The sequence below is a fragment of the Mastigoproctus giganteus genome, chromosome 12 (assembly GCF_048544385.1).
Source record: "Mastigoproctus giganteus isolate SK-2022 chromosome 12, ASM4854438v1, whole genome shotgun sequence".
NCBI classification, from domain to species: domain Eukaryota; kingdom Metazoa; phylum Arthropoda; class Arachnida; order Uropygi; family Thelyphonidae; genus Mastigoproctus; species Mastigoproctus giganteus.
The window spans coordinates 114,835,305-114,862,214 of NC_143586.1; the positions used below are offsets into that span (position 1 = coordinate 114,835,305).

At 36.7% G+C, this 26,910-nt stretch overlaps 1 protein-coding gene across 2 annotated transcripts in view; it reads right to left on the reverse strand.

Moving 5' to 3' along the window:
- Pex16 (peroxisomal biogenesis factor 16) overlaps positions 1-26,910 on the reverse strand; it is a 275,960-nt gene that overhangs the window by 196,657 nt on the left and 52,393 nt on the right. Inside the window, exon 2 of one of the 2 annotated variants that reach the window (XM_090386047.1) lies at positions 2,018-2,108. In XM_090386047.1, the coding sequence (XP_090242173.1) occupies positions 2,018-2,108 (91 nt within the window). Of the gene's footprint in view, positions 1-2,017; positions 2,152-26,910 lie in introns of both variants that reach the window. The other variant, XM_090386046.1, reaches the window with a different exon arrangement.

A 26,910-nucleotide genomic window follows, 5' to 3' on the forward strand; every position in this document is an offset into this window, starting at 1 on the left:
TCCTCTTACGATCCCATACAATCCTTTCCAACAGATCTCTATCATTCCTAAAATCAGGTTTCTTAAAGTGAAATCCTTCATACAGGTTTCCAAACCTGTATGCAGGATACCAGATGTGGCCTAACCATTGCCTTGTACAGGATAAGATAGTATAAATCAGAGCTATGATGCTCAATACATTCTATGTTGATTTCAATATTTGTAAAAGAATAAGAGAAGTTTACCTCAATATGATACGTAGAACACTTCTGTATAACACTCTCCAGAAATTCATTTTAATTTCTGGAGAGAGTTATATGGAAATGTTCTACATATCATATTGAGATAAACTTCTCTTATTCTTTTACTAGCAATAGGATAAGGTACTGGTTAGGCCACATGTGATCTAGTATTTAACAGTGTCACATTTAGTTTAGTATTGTGTATGTGATAATTGTTTCCAAAATTTATCACATACACAATTGTGTTAAGCAATCAGATTTTAATTCTTTTTCTTTAATTTTTCTTTTCTTAATTCTTTTAAGAATAATCATAATTCTTTTTTTTTTTTCCCTTTCCTGTTGAATGCATCTGACATTAGCTCTGGCTCCCTTAAAGCTCTGACATGGAGCAAAATCTATGGGATACCTTTCTTTGAACTGAAAATGTACCTGAGGATCAAGTATGCCATTATAATTATATATATATATAAATAATATATTATATAATATTATATAATTATATATAACCTTAAAATTAGTATGAAAAAATTTTTAAATTTTCACTTTTTGATGCCACCCTTTATTTTCTACCTATTATGAACACAACTGTGAATAATCCATTTTTTACATTAAAAGTGCATATTTTTTAAAAAGTTTTTAAAACAAAACCCCCTTTGTCAAGCTTTAGACATGCCTTTAGGCATGTTTTTTCACTTAAAAAAAAATGCCTGCATTTGGGTGTAATCTTTACTGTTGGCAAGTGAAACTTTAAAGAAAGTAAAATTCAATATCTTGCAAGACCAAGCTATTGCTTCTGCTGGGAGATGCATGGACCAAATGTGATAGCAGTGCTTTGGTAACTGGATGGGGGATTTGCAGATAATTTTAAATTCATGGTTTTCAACATGCGATAATTTATATGCATGGCGGGCTTTAAGAAAATGCTTGAGTTATACTTTTTTATGGCCAAACTTCTTCAATAACAAAATAATTAATAATACAGATCATTTGGAAACACAATAATTGAGGAATTCATAATTGGCATTGATTTCACTTGTATATATTTTGTTTAAATTAGAAAAAAAAAGGCTCTAATATACTTCATCTGGGGGCATGTGTGTCAGAGTTAAACTGCAACATTTTGCTGTGGGGTACCTGCAGAAGTTGTTAGGTACTGTTTTTCTCTTGCTTGGCTAGATTACATTCATTGTTCACAATCAAGCTTTCAGATATGCTTGTAAATATTCTTGGTCCTGAGTGGCGATATTTAAAAATCTGAATGGATCGATCCCTGAGGATCGATTCATTGAGACCTTCCATAATGCAGAAAGGAGGCAGATAAAATTGACAATAGCAGGTGTCAAATGTGTAAATATGAGAACTTTGGCTTCCATATTTATTTTGTAGCATTATTGGTCTGGAAGTAATGTGAAAACTGACCAAAATGGCAACTCTTCCAGAAGCAAAGTTACCATGTTGCTTTTTCTATCGATGGCTGTGTTCAAGTGATGTACTAACAGAAGGCATTATGTTAGTTTCTTGCAAGCAAAATACAACTAGATTATAATGATTAATCAGATTAAACAGATTATATTGGTTTCTTCCACTGGAAACTACACTTCCCAAACTATGGGTTGCACCGATACAATTTGATATTATTTTGTGATTATGCTACACAAAATTACAAAATAACACCAACTTGTACAGCAAAAATATCATGTTTAAGTGCTAATCAGATAAAAACTGTTTAGCTCTTAAAGAGCATTAATGTTTTAGTTTCCTAATTTTACATGAAATAAAAGAAGTGCTGTACTTACTTGATTAACTGTACAACAACTATGACTGCCCAGCGAATTATTTCGCCACCCAATCTATTTGCAGCTAGTTCGGCAAAAACTTCTGTATATTCTAAAATTGAGAGGCATGTTTGCACTCTTTCAACAGCAGTTGTCTATCAAAAGTTATTACATACATAAAAAAAAAATATATATATATATATAAATTTTCACTTTAACATTTTTGAAGACTAAACAGAAATAATTAGCAAAAAACAGCATTAGCAAACATATTTAACATATAAATACCAATTATATAAGAGCTGATTGATTGATTTGGTAGTTGTTGGCGCATCGGCTTCTGTGGCCATATTGCACCTCCGAAGGTTTTTGCAGTACTTTGATCCAAGCCCGAGGCGGGAATCGAACCCGCGACCTTTGGGTTGCCGGGCAGGTACTTTACCCACTCGGCTAGCCCGGTCGGCTATATATAAGAGCTGTTCAATAAAGAATGATCATAATTTTTTTTTCACAGCATACCTTTATTAATCATCCATATTTTAATGGTCCTTTCCAAAATAGTTCCCATTTGATGAAATGCACTTACTCCAAGATTTCTGCCATTCGTTTGAGAATTGCCTCCAATGCCTTTACAACTTCTTCTGATGACTGGAAACATTTTCTTCACAGCTCCTTCTTTAATTTTAGAAGTATGAAAAAAAAAAAAACAAAAAAAAAACCATCTCAGGGTGCAAGGTCAGGATTGTAAGGCGGATGAGGAACACATTTTAAATAAATGCTGGCTAAGTACTCGAAAGTATGAGTAACGTGAGGGTCTCGCACTGTCCTGATGCAGTATTCACCCACCTGTGTGCAGTTGTGGTCATCTGTAACGAATGTGATCCTGCAAAGTGCGCAGTACAGTTCTGTAGTAAGGTCCCATGACAGTCGTATGATGTGGGGCAACATGCTGGTAAATTATTCCTTGAATGTCCAAAAAAAGAGAGATGACCATAACCTTTCCTGCAGAAGCCACAACATTTGCTTTTTTTGATGTTGGCAATGATGTTGACCTCCAAACAAAACTTTGTTGCTTACTCTCTAGGTTGAAATAATGAAGCCATGTCTCATCCACCATTATCACCTTGTGAAAAAAACCTCATTATCTTCAGTAACCATCCACTGCAGCTCCTGACAAACCTCCATGAGAAGTCTGTTTACCATTCTAAACCACCTGCGAACTGTGCTATAATGGAAACACAGATCACCATAAGCCTCTTTTAACATTTCATATACTTCAGTTTTATCAAGACAATAAGTTTTGAGATCAGCATACCGTTTTTAGCATGTCACATTCATTGTTATTTCGGCAAAAAATGAATAGCATAAACTTGACTGACCACCAAGTTCACACGAGTCAACTGTGTGGTTGCTCTGTGATGCAGCTTACTTTGGTCTAAAATTCACAAAAACTCAGCTAGAAATAGCAAGCAGTATGGTTGTTTATAAAAAATTATAATTTTTTATTGAACAACCCTCATATATTTCAAAATGTTACAGCTAGAAAGGTATGCTTATGCCATATACTTCTTCCAAAATAATGAATTAGCAAATAACACAATTATACCGCAAGTTATTGAAATTGTTACACTGTAATGGTCATATAATCTACAACCATTACAATACAAATACTTAACCCGAGCGATGTTGTTTCAATGTTCAGCTGCCTCCTATCCTTGAAGTTAATGAAGTTGTGGGACAGTTAATAAATAGTGATGATAATAACTCATTAGATATATTTTTGTATTACAGTAATATATACATACTGTAAAATTATACTGCTTATAAACTAACTAGAACCATGCAGGAACTGACTGCTGAGACTCACAAAACTGGAGGGGTGGGAGAGGAACAGACAGCAGAAATTGAAGACATCTGACCATCCTCTACCATGAATTAGATAGATATACTCTGGCACTAGAACTATGCTAATGATAATTCTGTTAAAATCTAAAACCAACAAAATAAGTAACTGAAATAATTCGATTTATGAATTGGAGGAATAATTAGGAAAGGCTAGAATTAACAGAGAAAAAAAATTAGATATCCAATGTAGAAAAGCCTAATGAACAGAACACAAATGAACAGAAGCTGGGCATGCTAAGCAGCTTAACCTGTAGAGCTATGTAGTGCAATCAGCTGAAAGAAACACTGAAAAAAAAAAAAAAAAAAGCTGAAAGAAACACTAATGTGTTTCTTTCAGCTGACTAGGAAAATAATAAAATGGAGCAAATGGCTGACAAGAAGGAACAACTACCTGCGTTAGTCATCTAGTTTCTGTTGTTTTCCTAGTAGCTTAGTCAATTTTTTTGTTAGCATTAAGAAAGAAACTGTTTCCTCTGTTAACTCTTAACATTTCCTAATTATTCTCCCAACCTGAGAATAATTTCAGTTATCTTTTTTGTTCAACACCACTTATTTCTCGTTATGGGGTTCTCTATCCTGCTCATTGTGGAGGGATGTTGAACATACTACAATTCTGATCCAACCTCCCTAATTTCTTAAGTACAGGGCAGTTCTAACATTATTCTAGTTAGTCTCTGAGTAACATAATTTTGCAATACATATGTATTACAAAATTATTGAAAATTGAAAAAAAAACTCAGGGACGAGAGTATCCAAGAGCTAGTCAATTTTCAGCTCCAAGAAATGGATAAGTTTTTGAAGGATTTTGCCTGCTTTATTAACCTAATTGTCAAATTAAATTGTACTCTATATGTAGCTTTATAGTCCTAGTCATGTTTATTATTTTATTTTTTAATTTAGCCAGAGAGTTTGTAAGTTACTACTTAATATATGTAGAATATATGTAAAATTCGAATCTTGCTACCATTGTTATAGTTATAGAGTGAGGTAACAGGGAAATTCAAATTTTTTAATTGTGGTTAGCTCTAAAGTTCAAATCATTTAGGTTGGCGTTAATTGGATAATTTTGATATATACAGTTAGTCCCTGGCATACGTAAGTGATACGTTGCAGGACTTCTTGCGTAAGTTGAGTTTTACGTAACTCGGGAATAACTAATAAAATATTGATACTATATGTCTGATATGCCAAAATTACAAAAACCACATAATATCCTCAGAAGAAAAATAGTTATATACTGTATTTTTCAATTAATTAGCTATATATTTTTAATTAGCTTAATTAAAAACTTTTTCTGGGGACAGTTGTGAAGTAGCTGGAGTGGCACATAAGAAAAAAAAACATAAAAGGAAGAAAGAACGCATGTTATTGTACTTGAAAACTGATATATCAGTGTACACCAATGGAAACAGTCAAAGGAGTGAAGGTGGAGTTGGGTTTCTGGTCCATAAAGATTAAAAAACTACACTGATATAATATCAGTGTAGATACACCATAGTTAACCCATAAAATGAAACTAAGTATGTAGTGTAAAGGCATTGTTTTAATTATATCTCCTATTGTGGCTATCTTCACAACGAGATATCAGGTATTGCACTATTTCAAATAAGTAATGCTTTGCTTTTCTAGTAGTGAGCGCCACTGAGAATAAGTAACAGTAGAGAAGAGTTATTGATTGATTTTTTTTTTTTTTTTTACTGTTTTAAATTTTACATTCCTAAAAAAAAAATTTAAGTAACTTGGGCTTATATAAGGTGGGGACTTATTGTATTAAAATTAACTTATAGATGAATATGGCTAAAACAATGTGAAGACAGGATATTAGAGCAGGAAAAGGAATTAGAAAATGTGAATTGGAATATCATCGGTTTGGCTGAAACAAGAAGAAGAAATGAATCACTTATAAGTTTATCAAGTGGAAATCTGCTGTACACCAATGGAAACAGTGAAAGGAGTGCAGGTGGAGTTGGGTTTCTGGTCCATAAAGATTTAAAAAACAACATTTTGGAATTCAAAAGTACATCACCAAGAGTGTCAAGACTAATACTCAAGATTTCTAAGAGATACAAGCTAAAGATTATAATGATTTATGCACCAACATCGGGCCATGATGATGAAGAGGTTGAAGAAATGTAGACCAAAATTGAGAGTCTTGTTGATGAGCAGAAAACCCACTAAACTATTATTATGGGAGACTTCAATGCTACGGTTGGAAAAAGACAAAACAGCGCAGAAAGGGGAACTATAGGAAATTTTGGAATTGGTGAAAGAAATAAGAGGTGAAAGACTTGTGGAATTTGCAGAATCTCAAGGACTGTCAGTAATGAACACTTTTTTCAAGAAAAGGGTGAACAGAAAGTGGACATGGAAGAGTCCAAATGGATTAACTACTAATGAAATCGACTTCATCCTCACTAACAGAAGATATATTGTGAATGATGCTACCGTCCTGAATAAGGTAAATGTTGGAAGTGATCACAGAATGGTAAGATGTACACGATATAGATGTAGGAAAGGAAAGGAAAAAACTGACTCCAGTAAATAATACAAAGGTCTTTGAGATAACAGAAGAGGAGAAAAAGCAGTATGTACTGGAACTTAAGAACAAGTATGAGCTTCTGCAGACTGCTGAGGACCAAGATATCGATGAGGAATATTACAACTTTTTGAAAGTGATAAAGCCCAAGAAACCTATAGGGAAAAAGAAGTCCAAAGAAGAAAAAATTAGTCAATTAACACTTGTCATGATGAACCAAAGACGACAAATGAAGAACAAGAAAAACACCGACAGGGAGAAAACTGAGTATACTGAGTTATGCAAAGCCATTAGAAAGAGACTGAGAGAGGACATAAGAAGATTTAACACAAGAAAAGTAGAACAAGCATTAAGGGAACAAGCATTATGGCTGCTGATTTAAAGGATTTAAAGGATTTAAATCAGCAGCCATGAGCAGTAATACAGAAAAACAAATGATACTGAAACTGAAGAATAGCGATGGTGTACTGATAAACAGCAGAGAAGCCATAATTCAAATAGCACAAGACTACTATAGAGAATTATACAAGGAGCAGGGGAATGATGCCAGCAGTGGGGAAGATGGATTGCAAAGTAGCAACACATATGACATACCCAGTATTCTTCCTGATGAGGTAGAACATGCATTGAAGAAAATGAAGAATAAGAAAGCCCCGGGGGAAGATGAAGTTACTGTAGAGTTGTTAAAATTGGGAGTAAAAAAAAAAAAAAGTAAAGTGCAGCCATTATCAACCCACTGCAGGATGGAAGCCTCCTCAACAATTCATGCTGAGGGAAATGGACCATAATCTGCCCTGCTGGTCCAGTGCGGGTTGGCAGATCGACCGTATTCAGCAGTCAGGGGCTTGAACCCCGGTCTACTCAAAGAGCGTGTGCTACTGCACTCCCGCTCATGCCCACTCGGCTACGTACAGCGGGTCGGAGGAAGAGATATAACACAAAAACTGTCAGGCTCTTCACAAAGTGCATTAGAAAAGGTGTGACGCCTAAGCAGTGGAATAATGCAATCATAGTTTTGCTGCATAAGAAAGGAGATAAATCAGAAATTGGAAATTATAGACCAATTAGCTTGTTATCCCACATCTACAAGTTGTTCACAAGGGTCATTATGAAATATTTAATAAGAAAACTTGTTCTTAAATTTTCCATTACTGATACTCATAAGCTAATATGTAAGTAGACTGTACTGTCAAAAGTTCTAAGGAGAAAAATAAATAAATAATGTCCCTAAAGCTATATCTACTAAATTTTGATTTTAAAAAGCACAAGATTAAGTATTTGTTGGCAGAAGGATTTTTTTTTTTTGGAAGAAAAAAAAGATTTTTCAGTAAAAGCAGGGTTTTTCTAAGGTCCACACTGCATTAAACTTTAAATTTTATCAACAAACTACATATTTTAGATTAAATTACAGCCATAGCAGTATTAATCAGTACAGTATGTTTTAAACATCAGCTTACCTATCATTTTTCTCTATGGATTTCTACTGGGATTGTCATTTGACATTACTATTATAATTGTTTCAAGGAAAAACTGCATGAGACTTTGCACCTCTTCAGAAATACTGGGTCAAAATTTGTTTATAACAATTGTACTGCTGTTCAGACTTGGCTGTCAAGAGCATTTCTAAAATACACCAGAAAGTGAATTTTTTTTTTATACCCCTTTTCATCTGGTTGAATATTCTCTGAGACTTAAATTCCTATGAGGAATTATTAAAATGCCAAGATGGCTTTGGATAATTTGTTATATTTCATACTTTCTTGTGCTATTGTCAGTTCCCTGACCAAGGACCACTGTACATCATTTTTTTCTTCTTTCATAATAGTGTGTGTGTTAGGATCTCATGCTAAAACTGATAGAACTGATTTGCACATTATCTATTTCTTTACCTACAACAATACTGAGAATCAGGGCTCCCACTCACAAATTTTAAAAAAACTTAGATTGCAACTTAAATAAACCCAAAAAAAACCTAGTTTTCATCATATAGTATAGCAACACAAATAAGATAAAACTTACCATGCAAAAATATCTTTTATTTAATTGTAATCAGAATTTTCATCCCATTCAGTTCCCTCCACATTTATTTTTTGAAGTTCTTTCATTTTTTTCAAACATTCTTCGTATCTTTTATGACAAGTTCCTTGTATGACTTCTTTTACCAATTCTGATTTAGGTTTCCATGTACAGCAATTTTGATTACATCTATTTATCACCTGTTTTGCCATTAGTCGATTTTTCACAGTTTCTGGTTTAAGGGAGTTTGTGGCTTTTGTTTTTATATGGTTTACTTGGGAGAAGATTCTTTCTACTCTTGCCGAAGAGTGAGGTAAAATAGCTAGACTGGTCATAAAGTAAGATAAAATCTCATATTTAGAATTATTAAAGCCATCTTTTACATTACGTAACAGATACCATAACTCAGGGATGGTTTTGTAAGAGAAATTTAAATCTTGATTTAAACGAAATGATCTCCATTCATCATCTAGAAGATCTAGTTTGTCTTCAGAAACAAGGTGAGGGAACTGCATTGCTAAATGGAAAATGGAGGATGGCGAATTGGCACGATCATGTATCACTGCTGGGTCAAGAACATTGAGACTGACGGCGATAATTCCATCATCATTTAGAGGAAATCTTTTTCTGATTTCCATACAAAGTTCAACAAGAAATTTTAAGCAATCATTTTTAAACCTGCTTTCACTGTCACCAAGTGGTGTTGAATTTAATAAGGCCATACAATGGCCTCCCAAATATATTTTATTCAGAGGCTTATGATTTATTGTATTGCTTGGATCAATTTCAACCAGCTTGCACGAAGTAATGACTTCTTCTTTTATGAAAAAACTAAGAATATTTTTATACTCAATTGAAACCATTGAATGAAGTAAGTGCAATCTGAAATGCTCAGATTGAAATTCAATATTCAGGCAGTTTATTTTCTCCAGTACATATCCTAAAAACAACAACATATGCTTAGTTCCTTTGGTGATCATAGTATTGTAAATACTATGGAGTCTGAGTGCGAGGTTAGCCTGTGCGGACGTTGCTCCTTAAAGCTCTTGAAACAGAGAAGTTTTTCCTGATTTATTTTCTGCTTTATTAGTTTAAATTGTCATATTAACTTATTTTCTAGAGTAGCTTTATATTCCTAGTTACGATACTTAGTTTAAAGTTTAACTTAGACAGAGATTTTGTAGATATTACTTTGTATCGGTAACGGTATCAAATCCACGTGTCACAAATTGAACGAGAGGTTTTTTTTTTTTTTTTTTTTTTTAACCAAATTTAGTCGATTTATTAACCAATTGTTATATCAAATTATCTTCTATAAGTAGATTATAGACCTAGTTAGGATCCTTAGTTTATTCTAAATTGAGATAGCGAGATTTGGAAGCTAATCAATACTTACGAGTCCGTAGAAATACTGTTCGTGAATTCCCGCCATTTTTACACGATAGCATAAGCTTAGTGTAGTATAGTGCATAATATAATATTGTCAATTAGTCAGTAAATCTATTAATCTTGATAAACTTTATTGTCAATTAAATTGTATTTTTAACTCTATATATATATATAACGACTTAATCATAACAAATAATTAATACATAACTATAGTGGTACACGTGATACGGAAGTTGTATAAAGGGAACTCGTAGAAAACACTAGATACCGAAAAAAAATATATATAACATAACTGTTTTGGGATATAACTTAAGGATTTAATTTTTGTTTTGAATTTTATTGAATTAAATCGGAATCATGACTCTGACCAGAGCAGCAAAGCAAAAGGCTCAAGCTAATGGGAGTGCTGTGGTTCAGGGGAGAACTGAGGGGGGCAGTTGCCCTCTGAATCACAGTCTTTTAAAATGCACTGTTTGCTTGATGTTTGCGGAGCAGTCGGGTACGGGACATGATACTGCCAAGGGGGATGTCTTTGTGTGTGCACGATGTAAGGAGTGCAAGGAAATCAGACGACAACTCAGCGTTGTTATGGGCCTTTATGAGAGCTTGAAGGACAGGGTGGATGCCCTCGAAGGAAATAAATTGAGGGGCCCATCAAGCTCTCAGCTGTCCACATCAACGCCAGAGCTTGCACTTGGTCATCAGGCAACACAGAGGCAGCCCCCTAGGCAGAATGCGCTGGTCCCACAGGAACTAGTAGTTGTTGGTGACTCTATTGTCAGGGAAACGGGGAACATGCTTTGTAAAAAGGATAGGTGGAATAGGACCAGGGTATGTTTGCCAGGGGCAAAGGTTGATGACGTTGTAGAGCGGATATCATCTTTTAAGGGCACAAAAGGTGATATAGTTGTACACGTTGGCACTAATGATATTAAGAGTAGGAGACCGGCGGAATTACTTAGCAAGTACAGGTCACTGTTGAAATAAAGCCGTGAATTAGGGTTGAACTTGAAAGTGTCTGCAATTCTGCCCAGACACGATAGGAGGGAGTATATGATGAGAGCCTTGTCGATCAATTCGGCCCTGGAGGGATTGTGCAAGGCTCAAGGAGTAGAATTTTTTTCAGCCTGGACTGTACTTGTTAACAGGAGAGATTGCTTCTACAGGGATGGGATACACTTAAATAGAAAGGGTGCAAGAATTTTTGCTGATGCTGTCGAGGCAGTGTTAGGTGGGTCGGAAAACTGCTAGTTGGGGGGAAACAAAAACTAATAGATTAACAGTAGCCACTGGCAGAGGTGGAAGTGATTCTTGCACTGCTTCTATTGAAATGAGCAGAAGCCTGGAAAACAAGATGCAGGATATTTCAGAGACTGCTGGTAGTCATTGCGGTACAAGTAAACACATGGGTTGTGTTAGGGTAGCTAAGAATAGAAACAGGTGCATGTATACCTGCGTGTACACCAATGCTAGGAGTTTGGTAAATAAATTTCATGAATTTGAGGTATTGCTCAAAACATCAAAGGCAGATATTGTTGGGATATCAGAGACGTGGTGTCACACAGATATAAGGAATGCAGAACTGGAATTTGGGGAGTACAATGTGTACAGAAAGGATAGACAGGACAGGAAGGGAGGAGGGGTTATGCTATTAGTTAAGGAACACATAAAATCCAAGGAAGTGAAGCCAGTCAACATTGTGGGACAGTGCAGTGTCGAGTCAGTTTTGTGTGACATAAGCACTGGGAGATCAAAATTGAGAGTAGGAGTGTGCTATAGGCCTAATGACTCTGATGAGTATAATAAATAACTGTACAGGGAAATAGAGTGGGCCAGTAAATCAGAGAGTCTTATAATGGGGGATTTTAATTTCCCAGATATTGACTGGAATTTGTGGGTTGGTCACTCGCACACTAGCAAGGCTTTTGTGGATTTATTGGATGATTGTTTTCTACATCAGCATGTTCGTGAGGCAACAAGAGGGAGCAATACTCTTGATCTGATTATCAATAGTGATTCTTCATGCATTAAGAATCTGCAGATAAATGAACCACTAGGTGGCAGTGATCACAGTGTGTTGAAGTGGGATTTACTCAAGGAGGTAACTACCATCAGAGGTAAAGAGAAGGGTTTTTGTTTTCGTAAAGGCGACTATGATGGTCTGAGACAGTATTTAAATTCTATACAGTGGGACCAACTGATGATGTTACCAACAGCAAACTCAAAATGGGAAGCATTCAAGGAACTAATCTTGGAGGCTACCAGGCTTTACATACCAACTAAGAAATATTGTTCAAGGTTTAGGCCTAAATGGTTGTCAGATGAATTAATGAGACATGTGGCAGAGAAGAAAAATGCATGGGATACATACAAATTAATGGGTGACATGGAAGCCTATGATAGATATAAGTTGGTCTGTAACCAAGTCACAAAGGAGATTAGGCAGGCAAAGGCAGACTACGAAAAATCCTTGGCAAAGGATGCAAAGAAAAACAGAAAAGACTTCTTTACATATTTGAACTCGAGAAGGAAAGGGATGAATCAGATTGGTCCACTGGATATTGATGGTTCAACAGTTGAGGATCCTGCTCAGGTGGCTAACAATCTAAACGAGTATTTTGCATCTACATTCACGCATGAGGAGTTATTCAGGAAGGAGAATGATGTAGGTAAAGTAAACATTGGCAGTGAGCTGGATGATTTTGTAATAACTGAGAGGAAAGTGGAGGAGAGATTGTTGAGGATAAACATAAAAAAGGCACCTGGGGTGGATGGGATCTATCCAGTTATATTAAAGGAGGCAGCAAAGGAAGTATGCAAACCCCTAGCCATAATTATGAGAGCTTCTTTGGACTCAGGGTAGGTACCCATAGACTGGAGATGTGCAAATGTAACCCCAATTCACAAAGGAGGATCAAAGGCTGACACAAGTAATTATAGACCTGTTAGTTTAACTTCTGTTCCAGGTAAATTAATGGAGGCACTGGTTAAAGAAGCACTGCAGGATCATCTAGACAAGAATTCAGTTATAGCTCAGACGCAGCATGGTTTTGTTAAGGGCAGGTCTTGCCTGACCAATTTGATTGGATACTATGATGTAGTCACAAAAGAACTGGATGCAGGGAATAACTTTGATATTATATATTTGGATCTTAGAAAGGCTTTTGATACTGTTGCACATGGAAGACTGCTGCACAAATTGGAGCAGTGTGGCATTGGAGGCAAATTGCTGCTATGGATAAGGGGTTGGTTGAGTGGCAGAAGACAGAGAGTGGTAATCAATGGACACTGCTCAACGTGGACTAATGTTATTAGTGGAGTTCCTCAAGGTTCAGTGTTGGGTCCGTTGTTGTTTTCGGTGTTTATGAATGATATTGATGATGGGATATCAAGTTTAATGTCCAAGTTTGCAGATGATACAAAGGTTGGCAGGGTCGTTAAGGACACTACTGACGCTATGCTGCTGCAACAGAATCTGGAAAGGTTGAACAGATGGGCTGAGAGGTGGCAAATGAAGTTTAACATTGACAAATGTAAAGTACTACATATGGGAAACAGTAACCCCAGAGCAACGTATCAACTCTGCAGTACTACACTGACAGTGGTGGAGAATGAAAAGGGCCTGGGGGTAATTGTGCAGGCAGATATGAAGTTCTCTGAGCAGTGCAGACGAGCTGCAAGAGTAGCTCATGTTTTCTTGTCAATGATATACAGGAATTTTTCTAGCAGGGATAAGGAGGTGATTATTCCCTTGTATAAGGCAATGGTTAGGCCACATCTTGAGTACTGTATACAGGTCTGGAGGCCTCATTTCAAGAAGGATGTAGAACTGCTGGAACGGGTACAGAGAAGGGCAACAAGATTAGTGAATGGAACAAAGGGTTGCTCTTACGAAGAAAGGCTTAAGTTTTGCAAATTACAGTCTGGAGACTAGGCACCGGCGAGGTGATCTGATAGAGGTGTATAAGGCTTTGAATGGTTTGAGCATGCTCAATGCCAATGGGATTCTTCATCTTGCTCAGAATAATCACCTGAGAGGGCATAAATTCAAATTGAGGAAGGACGGATGTCGGATAGATGTGCGGAAATTTGCCTTTGGCCAGCGGGTGGTTGGTTGGTGGAACCGACTTCCATCACTTGTTGTAGAAGTTGATAGCCTAAACAAATTTAAAGCTCAACTGGACAGGTATTTCGAACGAACAGAGGGGTGAAATGGGAGTGGGGTTATTTTTTTTTTTTTTTTTTTTTTGGCTGATGCTGAATAAGCTTGCTTTCTTGCATCATATGCCTCTACAAATGCTAATGCTGAATATTTCCTGCACCATCGATTTTGTCAATTTTTGATTGAGACTGAAAATAAAGAACTAGTGCATCCTACTGCTCAATAATAATTTTTATTACATTGCCATGGGATAACCAACGTGTTTGTGCTAATTTGAGGATTTTATGCTTAGCAGTATCTACAACATCTTGAATCATTTTGAACTCGTTTAATCTTTTACTACTACGGGAAAAATAACAAGAGATATCTTTTATAAATATTTCTAGATATGATGGCAGTACCTTGACTGAATGACTAGCACATAATGTAAAAGAATGGCAAACACATGCCATTATAAATACTGATGGTACATACTTTTTTAGCAATGACTGGAACCCACTCTTAGTACCCATCATAGTGGCACAATTATCACTTCCAGAGCCAACGAGATTACTTATTTGAATGTTTTTTTCTATGAAAAGATCTTTTACAGCTTGATAAAGCCCTTTTGAAGTACCATTTTCGACACAAACAGTGTCAAGTAACACATCTACAACATCAAGTTTTTGAATATCAAAATATCTAACAAACAACAGCTAGAACTTGTGATAAAGATAAATCTGTACTTTCATCTATTATCATTGAAAACTTGTTGTTTCTGCATATGTTAGAAATGTATATATTTTCATGATAGGCTATGCCATCTTGTATAAGATAAGAGACTTTAGTCGCCTTCATCTGAACTTGTTTTGCAATATTGCTATCATGAAATGCTTTCTTACATGCTTCTATAAGGTGATCACATTGTGCAAATGGAATATTATGCTCAGAAATGAGTGCAGCAATTGTTAACTCTGCCTTTGCTACTTCTTCATTCTCCGTAGGTTTACGTTTTGTGAAGAACGTGTCTAACGTTGAACTTGTCTTAGCAATATCTGCACTTTTTTTTCTTTTTTTTTAAACTGTATTTTTATGCACTAGTAACATCGATTTATTGGCATTCTTTAATTTCATTTCACAACAAATACAGTAAGGCGCACCTTTTTCATTACTGTCTTCTTTCAACCAATCTTTAATTCCAGATCTTCTAACCATTCATTTCTAAAATTTTGAGTATACCATTGTTTACTCATCTTTCTCTGTGGGGAACAAGTTTCAGACATTGTGGGGAATTTGTGGGTATGGCTAATTAGCAATTATCTTATTTAAAATGTTCTATAAAATAAAAAATAAATCACTAATCCATTAACATAAAATAGAAATAGTCACTACAATTTAAATTTATTATATCACTGTATGTAGTACACGCATAAATGTAAAAATCACACCAAATAATGCAATAATACCACAAACGATCACGAAAGACTGGCCAGTAAAGACCGCCTTCCGCCTGCTCAATAGGCTGTACATACATGTTAGTAACACGAACATGTATGCTTACATGTATGAACATGTAAGCGTAATTTCATAGTGTAGAACCCTGTGAAAACTTTGAAATCCTTTTACATTTGTAGTATTTTGTACAAGCACTTGAAATATTACAAATTATGATCAGTATTTTTAGAATATAAAATTAAGAAAATTGTAAACTGTTATTAAATGTATTAAATTTTATTGTATTTACAAGAAATAAAAATAAATTTTGACTTAAAATTAAAAATTACCGAAAAAACCCAGATAATGAGATATTTCTGTGAAAAAAACCTATCAACCCAGATGACAATCAAAAAACCCAGATCTGGGTGGAAAAACCCAGGAGCAGGAGACCTGCTGAGAATCAGTATAAAATTTTTGTGCATGCAAAACTGATTTGTTTTAATTTGGTTCAAAAAACATGTTTTCTAAATAACATTATTGGATGACGAATTGGTTCTCCAAATACAATTATATTTAAGTTAAAGTAGTTTAACATTTAACTCAATGCTTTCGATAATCCAACTTGGAAACTTTTGTCTTTATAAATTCTGTTTGGAGCTAGCAGACTTTTGAATGCTGTAAGAAAACATGTTTTAGCCTTAGGAATTTACAATAAAGTCAGCAGGCTGGCAAACGAAATCTGTAATTTACTAAGCTTATTCACAAAGTCATTTTTTTTTTTGGTAGTTGTTGGCGTATCGGCTTCTGTGGCCATAGTGCACCTCCCAAAGTTTTTTTTTGCAGTACTCTGATCCAAGCCCGAGGCGGGATTCGAACCCGCGACCTTTGGGTTGCCAGCCAGGCACTTTACCCACCTGGCTAGCCCGGTCGGCTACAAAGTCATATAGCTTCTGCTATGAATATATTTAATAACTGAAGTTGTAACACTCCACTGGATCATATCAGCACACAAATCACCTTGATGGTACATGTAAACTTGCACTAAATTTTTTCTTTTTAACCAATGTATATATCAGTTTATATTAAAATTTTACCGAGTCAACTTGTTTTGACATTCATGACGTTTTAACTTTGCACTTGTTTCTCGTTGGTCTTTTGTAATTGTGATTGATAATGAAGGTGGCCTTTACTAATTTAATCACATGGCAGGACAGTATTTCAGCTCATATTTCTAGATTCCATTAGCAACACAAGTTAGGAGTTTAAGAGGTGTAATTTATTTTCTTTGAAAATAAATCTTTAATTATATTAGTATTTAGTAAACTTCAAATTCTTTTTTTAATCTTTATTGCTTTCTAAATTGAGAAAGGGTATCATCCCTCAGCTGTAACGTATGCATTGCATGGAAATGACAACCTGCAGAATTTACTCTTTTTTGTTTTACTAAATGTTTAATGGCTAAATGAACAATTATAGCAAACTATCTTTAAAAGAAATTCACAATTTTTTTTAGAAATTAAGATTTATAATTTTTTTCAAGATTTATTTATAAAATTTATTACTAATTTTGTAATTTATTACTTTTTTTTTTTTTTTTTTCACACAAAAAATAGTAAAATGCAATTTTACTATTTTTTGTAAAAAGAAAAAGATGGATAAAATGGTGTTTTTGCAAAAAAGACAGGAAAAATTCAGAGATACCAATTTTAGTTTTATTTTATGAAAACCCAACATTATTAATGTATTAGAACCTATATACTTAATACTATGTGTGGGTTAAAGATTGAGAAGATGAAAGAAGATATTTAACAGAAGTTGAAGGAATAAATAAGGAAGAAGAAAAGTTGGTTCTGTGAGTTTGAAGTTGGATGATAAGTGGATATTAACTAGTTGTGGCATGTATTTGAACTGGTTTGGAAGAGAGAGAGGGGGAATTATAGAAGCCAATTCCAAAGAATAACACCCATGGAAGTATCTAATAGAAAATGCATGCAGCAGAAACAATGTCTAGGAGACCCAGAGTGTAGATACTTTGTAAGAGCTGGGTCATTAATTAACCCAACTGAAGTCTTTTGAATGGAGACTAGAAGCCTGAAACAGGTTATGGGAGCACTGCCCCAGATGTGGGAACAATATTCCACAGTAGCATTAGCATTAGCATTAGCATTAGTAGAGGCATTTGATGCAAGAAAGCAAGCTTATGCAGCATCAGCCAAAAAAAAAAAAAAAAAAAAAAAAAGTAACATAAATAAATAAAAATAACCACTTCCACTTCACCCCTCTGTTCGTTCGAAATACCTGTCCAGCTGAGCCTTAAACTTATTTAGGCTATCAACTTCCACGACAAGGGATGGAAGTCTGTTCCACCCACCAACCACCCGCTGGCGAAAGGCAAATTTCCGCACATCTATCCTACATCTGTCTTTCCTCAATTTGAATTTATGCCCTCTCAGGTGATTTTTCTGAGCTAGAGGAAGAATCCCATCAGCATTGAGCATGCTCAAACCATTCAAGGCTTTGTACACCTCTATCAGATCACCCCGCTGGTGCCTAGTTTCCAGACACTGTAATTTGCAAAACTTAAGCCTTTCTTCGTAAGAGAACCCCTTTGTCCCATTCACCAATCTAGTTGCCCTTCTCTGTACTCGTTCCAGCAGCTCTACATCCTTCCTGAAATGAGGCCTCCAGGCCTGTATACAGTACTCTAGGTGTGGCCTGACCATTGCCTTATACAAGGGAATAATCACCTCCTTATCCCTGCTAGAAAAATTCCTATATATCATTGACAATACACCATGAGCTACTCTTGCAGCTCGTCTGCACTGCTCAGAGAACTTCATATCTGCCTGCACCACCACCCCCAGGTCCCTTTCATTCTCTACCACTGTCAGTGTAGTACCACAGAGTTGATACGTTGCTCTGGGGTTGCTGTTTCCCATATGTAGTACTTTACATTTGTCAATGTTAAACTTCATTTGCCACCTCGAAGCCCATCTGCTCAACCTTTCCAAATCCTGTTGCAGCAGCATAGTGTCAGTAGTGTCCTTGACAACCCTGCCAACCTTCGTATCGTCTGCAAACTTGGACATTAAGCCTGATATACCATCATCAATATCATTTATAAATACAGAAAACAATAAAGGCCCCAATACTGAACCCTGAGGGACTCCACTAATAACATTAGTCCACGATGAGCAGTGTCCATTGATTACCACTCTCTGTCTTCTCCCCCTCAACCACCCCTTTATCCATAGCAGCAACTTGCCTCCAATGCCACACTGCTCCAATTTGTGCAGCAGTCTTCCATGTGCAACAGTATCAAAAGCCTTTCTAAGATCCAAGTATATAATATCAAAGTTATTCCCTGCATCCAGTTCTTTTGTGACTGCATCATAGTATCCAATCAAATTGGTCAGGCAAGACTTCCCCTTAACAAAACCATGCTGTGTCCTAGCTATAACTGAAGTCTTGTCTAGATGATCCTGCAGTGCTTCTTTCACCAGTGCCTCCATTAATTTTCCGGGAACAGAAGTTAAACTCACAGGTCTATAATTACTTGTGTCAGCCTTTGATCCCCCTTTGTGAATTGGGGTCACATTTGCACATCTCCAGTCAATGGGTACCTCCCCTGAGTCCAAGGAAGCTCTCATAATTATGGCTAAGGGTTTGCTTACCTCCTTGTAGGGCAGAACTGGGATTTGTACAGAGTGAGTAGCCACTTAGAAGAAAAGTAACACCAAGAGCAAAAGAGAAAACCCAGTTTTTCAAATGGAGAGGAAGCAATATTTGTGATGTGCTTATGCTAAGAGACAGAGACATTAGAAGTTAGAGTAATCTCTAATAGATATGCAGTGTTCTCACAGAAAATTTTTCCAGCCAGGCGTTATGAAGTAGCCGGGTGGGGAAATGTAATACTTCACAGAGTATGTTCGAATTAATATTGATTGAAATTAGTGGGCAGTACCATACAATACCACAAGAATCACTTAAATTTTAACCGGGCAGTCAGTTAAATTCACCGGGCTGTGCACCCATTCGATAGGTCCTGGGAAGAACAGGACTGGATATGTTATCTTGTCTAGCAAGCTGAGTGTCGTTGAAAATAAGCGTAGGAGCAGAAGAATCTTTTGTTCAAGATATAAGACAAGAATAAGTTTTGGAAGGGTTAAAATTAACAAAGATGTCTTTACCCCAATGGAGAATTACCTGGAGATCAGCATTTAAGGAATTGATAGTGGATATTAAGATAGCTGAAGTTGTTTGTGTAGGGCAGGGTTTCAAACTTGAATGCAATGTGCTATCATCAACAAAACAATGGATAGGATTTCCAGTCAATGGAAGAAGGCTATTAATATACAAGAGGAAAAGAGTGAGAGAAAGAACTAAACCTTGAGGAAGACCAGCATTAGCGGAGAAGATAGAAGACAGAAAGCTATCTACCAATGAGTGAGCAGTTAAGTTAGAGAGGAAACTGGATGTCCATTACAAAAAAAAAAAAAAAAAAAAAAGTCGACAAAAGATTGAAGCTTATTTAGTAGACTTATGACAAACATGTTTGTTTGTTTTGATTTTATTGGCGCATTAGCTACTAAGGCTATAATGCACCAAGACCATGTCATTTATAAAAAAAATTTTAACTTTCAGTGACCTAATTAGTTAGGTCACTATGTCAAGAGGTATAAGAAAAATGACAAACATGATCAAAACCCTTTGAAATGTCAAGAGCAACTGCTTGAATTTTACCAAATGTTTTCATTAAATTTGTCCATAGATGGGTAACATAAATATCCATTGGTGGATCGACACTGCTCGAATCCATGTTGACGATGATTAATCAGATGGAAGGTTTCAAGATAGTTTACTTTAGAAATATTAATTTGGGATATATAAATGGGATAATAATTAGATGGGAGGAGTACAACAGTGAGCTGAGGAAGGGTCAAATTGAGCAAAAAAGATGAATTCTCCATGATAAATACAGCAATTTGGCAGCTATGCAAATCTATTTTGATAGATTCATCGAAAGCTTTTTACTAAATTATGGTAATGTAATGTAGCTAATTATTATTTAAAAAAAAAAAAAAAATTTTTTTTAATCTCAAAGATGAATTTTTAAATACAATTTCGAGTTTTGATAAATTGTGGGAGTATTATGATTTTTAGCGTTTCTCACCAACCATTGAAGTAAAAACGAAAACCAAAATCTTAAAAAGCTTTATATTTAAATTTACAATAAATTTACAGTAGATCAAACAAAACAAAATAAGTGTGATTATACAAATAAAATGTTACTGATAATAAAATACTGAATTAAGATAGGATAAAACAAATGTAGTTTACACTGAATGTACAAATAAAATGATAATAAAATACTGAATTAAAATGCAATAAAATATACTAGATTAAAAGCACTAAAATAACTGAAGCTTTCAAAGGCTTCTGCCTTCTTCCTCAACAGTGCACTTCTATTCTGTGGTGCCTCATTAAATACCAGCAGGTTCACGGTGCGTCTCACGTAAACGTGTGTACATGTTGGAACCGGAAGCCACTCGGGACCGTTCCAGGCGAAAACGTTCATCCCCTCCAAGGATTACCGCCTCAAAGAGGGGATGAATGCGTGTACCCGTCTCTATTTATATTATTCTCAACAGAACTAATTCGTAGGCTCTCGAGTCACTTGCGGTCCCAAAATCTATGCGCCCGATCAGTGATGACTGCTTCGTCCTGGGAGATATGATGTTGCTTCTCCCAAAAATGTTCAGCTATGGCGGATTTACCATAATCCTCATTTCTTATTGCATTTGTGTGCTCCCCCAGATGATCTTTGAGGCGCCGTTTTGTTTCCCCCACATAACATTTCCAACACTCCGGGCACTTGATGCTATATACGACCCCACTTATATTTTTGTGTGAGATGGCGTCTTTCACCTGTGACACGACTGTGTGCAGCTTCTAACCTGGGAGCTGCACACAGCATGTCTTCTAATTCCTTAGTATACGAGCCATACGCTTGGTTAAACTGGGATAGTAAGGAATGTATGCGGTGGCTATCAGGGTGAAGGACTCACATCTGCTCTGCCCTCCACTAATGTATTTCTCTATGATCCTCTGGGGGTAGCCACACTTTAAAAGATCCGCCGTAACACACTCATACTCTATTTTCCTGTCCTCTGAGGTACTACAATGCGATTTTGCCCCATCTACTAGTGCTCTTATCACACACTGTTCCTGTGATGGTTGGCTTGAGCTGAGTTGTAATGTGAGTATTGGCCTTTGCACATAGGTTTTCTAAACACTTTTGTTTTCAAACACTGGCCTTCTCTACAGATCAACACATCCAGGAACGGCAAAACCCCTCCTTCTACCTCAGAGGTGAATTGTATGAACGGGGAGAAGCTGTCAAGAAAATTCAACGTCTCATCTTCACTCCCCTTCCGAATAATTGAAACGTATCATCAACGTATCTTTTCCATGGACGCATAGGGAGAACCATATCATTGAATAATCTAGCCTCGAGCTCCTCCATAGCTAAATTAGTTATAATCGCACTGATGGGGGAGCCCGGCTGCACCGTTAACCTGCTTGTACATGGTGTTACAGAACACCATAGTGGTGCTTGAAAGACAACTCTATGCCCTTACATATATCCTCTAGGCTTAATTGTCCTACTGTTCAAGGTGGTGTCTCTCTGTAAGGCCATGTACGCACAACATACCCCATGGTCAATTGGAATGCATGTAAACAGAGACGTCGCGTCGTTTGCTGTTCCTGGATGTGTTGATCTGTAGAGAAGGCCAGTGTTTGAAAACAAAAGTACAACTCACATTACAACTCAGCTCAGGCCAACCATCACAGGAACAGTGTGATAAGAGCACTAGTAGATGGGGCAAAATCGCATTGTAGTACCTCAGAGGACAGGAAAATAGAGTATGAGTGTGTTACGGCGGATCTTTTAAAGTGTGGCTACCCCCAGAGGATCATAGAGAAATACATTAGTGGAGGGCAGAGCAGATGTGAGTCCTTCACCCTGATAGCCACTGAAGAGGGACACTTATAGTTGTATTATTCATCAACATTTTTGGCTCGATATTATTCATCCCTATTTTTGGCTCGATATTATTCATCCCCATTTTTTGTTTGATTCCTGCTGAATATTAAATCATAGTTCTGCCTTGAACTTAAAGTTTTCAACCTCCACTACAACAGATGGAAGTCTGTTCCAACTATCAACTACCTGCTGGCTAAAGGCAAATTTCCACACATCTATTCTACAATTGTGTTTCCTCAATTTGAATTTATGTCCCCTCGGGTGAGTAATCTGAGCAAGAGGAAGAATTCCATCAGCTTTGAGCTTGCTCAAACCATTCAAGGCCTTGTACACAATTAGATCACCTCGCAGGTGCCTAGTCTCCAGATGATGCAATCTGCAGAACTTAAGTCTTTCTTGGTAAGAGCAACCCTTTGTTCCACTCACCAATCTTGTTGTCCTTCTCTGTACTCATTCCAGCAGCTGTACATTCTTCTTAAAATAAGGCCTCAGATTTGTATGCAGTACTCAAGGTGGGGCCTGACCAGTGCCTTACACAAGGGGGACAATCACCTCCTTATCCTTGCTAGCAAAATTTCTGTATATTAACGACAAGATACCATGAGCTACTCTTGCAGCCTGTCTGCACTGCTTAAAAAACTTCATATGTTGTTGTTGTTGTTGTTAAATTTGTTGGTGCATCAGCAACTTAGGCTATAATGCACTGATTACTGTCTAATATCTTCTTAGTTTATCTTACACGTGATATGGTTCATATATTGTGATATTTATTTATCAATTTTAGAAAGAGAAAAATGTCATTCATGTCCTCACGATCTCCTAGAACATTCTGTAATGATAACTGGCTGGAGTTATGAAAATGAGAGAAGAAAGCAGATTTCCATTCTTGCAGATATAGCGGGCATTCCAGGATGATATGTTTTACTGTTAATAAACATAAGCAGTTGCTGCATTGCGGAGGATCATTTTTTGTTAGTAGGTAGCTATGAGTGAGGAATGTATGACCAATGCGTAATCTGGCTAGGATGGTTTCTTCTTTTCTGTTTCGTCTCAGACTGGATTGCCATTGCTTGGGTTCTCTCTTGATTTCAAGAAGTTTATTATTTGCTTGACTTTGCCACGTGCGTGTCCACTGTTGTTTATACATCTGTTTGATAATGGATTTATGGTCAATATAAGGAGTCCTGAAATTAGATGGTATCACATTTGTAGCATATTTAGCAGCTAAATCTGCCTGCTCGTTTCCTAGTATTCCAGCGTGTCCAGGGATCCAACAAAATATTACTAGCTGTCCATGTCCGTGAAGTTCTTGTAGCTGTGCCCAAATTTTTTGTACCAGCGGATGACTAGGGAAGAATTGACGCTGTAGAGAATTCACAGCACTCAATGAGTCCGTATATATGATGGATTTGGTATACAACTCTTCTTTGATATTCTCTAGAGCTAGAACAATGCCGTATAGTTCTGAGGTATAAGTACTGCATTCAGACGGAAGCTGTCTGGAGATGGTGATATTTGGTAATACTACAGCAGTACCAACTTTACTACCAATTTTGGATCCATCTGTATATATTTGAATGAAAGTGCTAAACTCAGCGGAGTGGGTCTTATGAATTTGTCTTATGTTGGAATCTGGAAGGTTATTCTTTCCCCATTGCTGAAAATGTCTATCAATATGTATCGGGGGCATTTGCCATGACTGTATTTCCATGCTAGTATCCTGAAGAATGTTAGTAAAATTCAGGTCCCAGCTTGTGATAAGAGCTTGAAGCCTAATGCCAGATGGTTTATTGAGCCGTGGTTTATTTTCATAAAGTTTACTCCATTTGGGTATAAATAGATATTGCCATATGGGATGATGTGGAAGACTGCTGATTTTGGCTGCGTAATTTAGTAACAGAACTTGTCGTCGAAGATGTAGCGGTGGCTCATAGGCTTCGGTATATAGGCTTAAGATTGGTGAAGTACGGAAAGCCCCCAGTGCAACTCGTAGGGCACTATGATGTACGGGATCGAGCCATTTCAATGCACTCGGTCTGGCTGAGTCATATGCAGGAGACCCATAGTCTAACCTGGATCTAATCAGCGAGCGATATAACTGTAGTAACATGTAGCGATCTGCGCCCCATGACATAGAAGAAATTACTCTGAGAAGATTTAGTTTTCTAAGACAACTTGTACGAATATGCTTTATATGTTCCAGGAAGTTTAATTTTTTGTCAAATATTACACCAAGGAATCTAATACTAGGCTGGAAAGTAATACGATGAGAATCTAACTTTAGGTCTGGATCAGGATGTAAAGAGCGTTTGCGACAGAAGTGTACGGCAGTTGTTTTTAGTTTAGAAAGTCGATATCCATTGTTTTTGGCCCAAGAGACTATTTTGTTAATGGTACCTTGTAGTTGTCTTTCAATTAGTCGCATATTTTGAGAGTGACATGAGATGGCAAGATCGTCAGCATACAAGTATGCGTCAACTGTGTTAGGTATGCACTTGGTTATGGCATCAATCCTAATTGCAAAGAGTGTGGCGCTCAACACTGAACCTTGGGGAACTCCCTCTTCTTGTACATATGCTCGAGACAATGAAGAGCGGAATCTGACCTGAAAGGATCTATTCCCTAGAAAGTTCTTAATGAATATTGGCAGATGACCCCGAAGTCCACATTTATGTAAGTCTTGAAGAATCCCATATCGCCAAGTTGTATCGAAGGCTTTCTCTATGTCTACGCATATCATGACTAGGTGCTCATTTCTGAGGAAAGCGTTCCGGATATTTGTTTCTGCTTTAATAATGAGATCAAGTGTAGATCTTCTTCTGCGGAAGCCATGCTGGTTTGGACTTAGAATGTTTTCCGTTTCTAGAAACCATGTCAGTCTAGCGTTAACTATTTTTTCCAATGTTTTTCCCAGACAACTGGTTAGAGAAATAGGGCGGTAATTTCTGGGATCTGTGTGGTCTTTTCCCGGTTTCGGGAAAGCTAGCACATAAGAATGGCACCAGCTAGCAGGATAATACTCCTCTAGGAAAATTCTATTATACAGTTGTAAAAGGGCAGTTAACGAATCCTCACTTAAATGAGAGATCATGGGATAAAAAATTCCATCGGGGCCTGGAGCACTGTTCTTCAATCGAGAAAGTGCACTGCGCAATTCAATCATGGTCAGAGGTAGATTATACGAGTATGGGACGGCAGTATTAAATTTTAGTTTGGATTTTTCTGTCCGGGATTTTAGCAATTGAAATGCTGATTCGTATGTGGCAACAGCTGAATGTGTTTCAAATGAAGTACCTAAGACATTGGCAATCTCTACAGGTTCAGAAATTTCCTTCCCACTTACAAGTAGTATAGGAGAAGTTGTTTGCGAGTATTTGCCATTAATTCGTTTAATTTTTTTCCAGATTATAGAAGTATCTGTGGATCTGTTAATGGTAGATGCGTAACGTGCCCATGCTTCTTTTTTACTCTCTCGTCTTATATGACGAGCTTTATCTCTGGCTCTCTTAAACTGTAGGAGGTTGGCTGTGGTTGGACATTTTCGAAACAGATTCCAGTACTTATTTCTTTCTTTTTTAGCATTGTTGCATGCTTCATTCCACCACATTTTTGGATGAAGCCTAATTTTGAGTGAAGATTTTGGAATAGCTACCTCCGATGCTTTCATTATTTTTCGTGTAGTATACCTGACTGCAGAATCAATTGTGAGGGTTGTAATGACGGAAGTATCTATTCGAGCTATTTCCTGGTATTTAGTCCAGTTAGCCTTTTCAAATTTCCAGGTTGTCCTAATATCTCTCTGGGGAGGAGAACTTGAGCTAAAGGTACAGATGATAGGAAAGTGATCGCCACCACAAGGGTTATCAGTAACAGTCCAGTCTATGATAGGAAATATTGCTGGGGAGCATATTGAAAGATCAATAGCTGACCTTGAACCAGATGGAGAGTGTATGTATGTGTGATCACCAGTGTTTAGAATAGTTAGATTATGTTTATCTAAAAATTTTTCTATCATCTGTCCTCTAGAGTCAAGATGTTGGGAACCCCATAGGGGGTGATGGCCATTCCAGTCACCCATAATACAGAAGGGAACAGGTATTTGCTTAACTGTATCATCTAAGTCATCAAGGCTGTATGTATGGTTTGGTGATAGATACAACGAAACTAATGTTACTGTTATACCAATGGTGACACGAACTGCAACTGCCTCTAAAGGTGTTTGTATGGGGATAGGTCTACAGGGAACTACAGAGTTCACTATGACTGCTACTCCTCCATGAGCTGAATTAGAGGAACTTCTATCTTTTCTATATATGGTATAATGCTTAATTGTCATAGATGCTGTATTTGTGAGATTAGTTTCTTGAATGCATACTGCAACAGGCTTATATTTATTTAATAGATCGTAAAAGTCATCTACATTAGCACGGAGCCCACGGCAA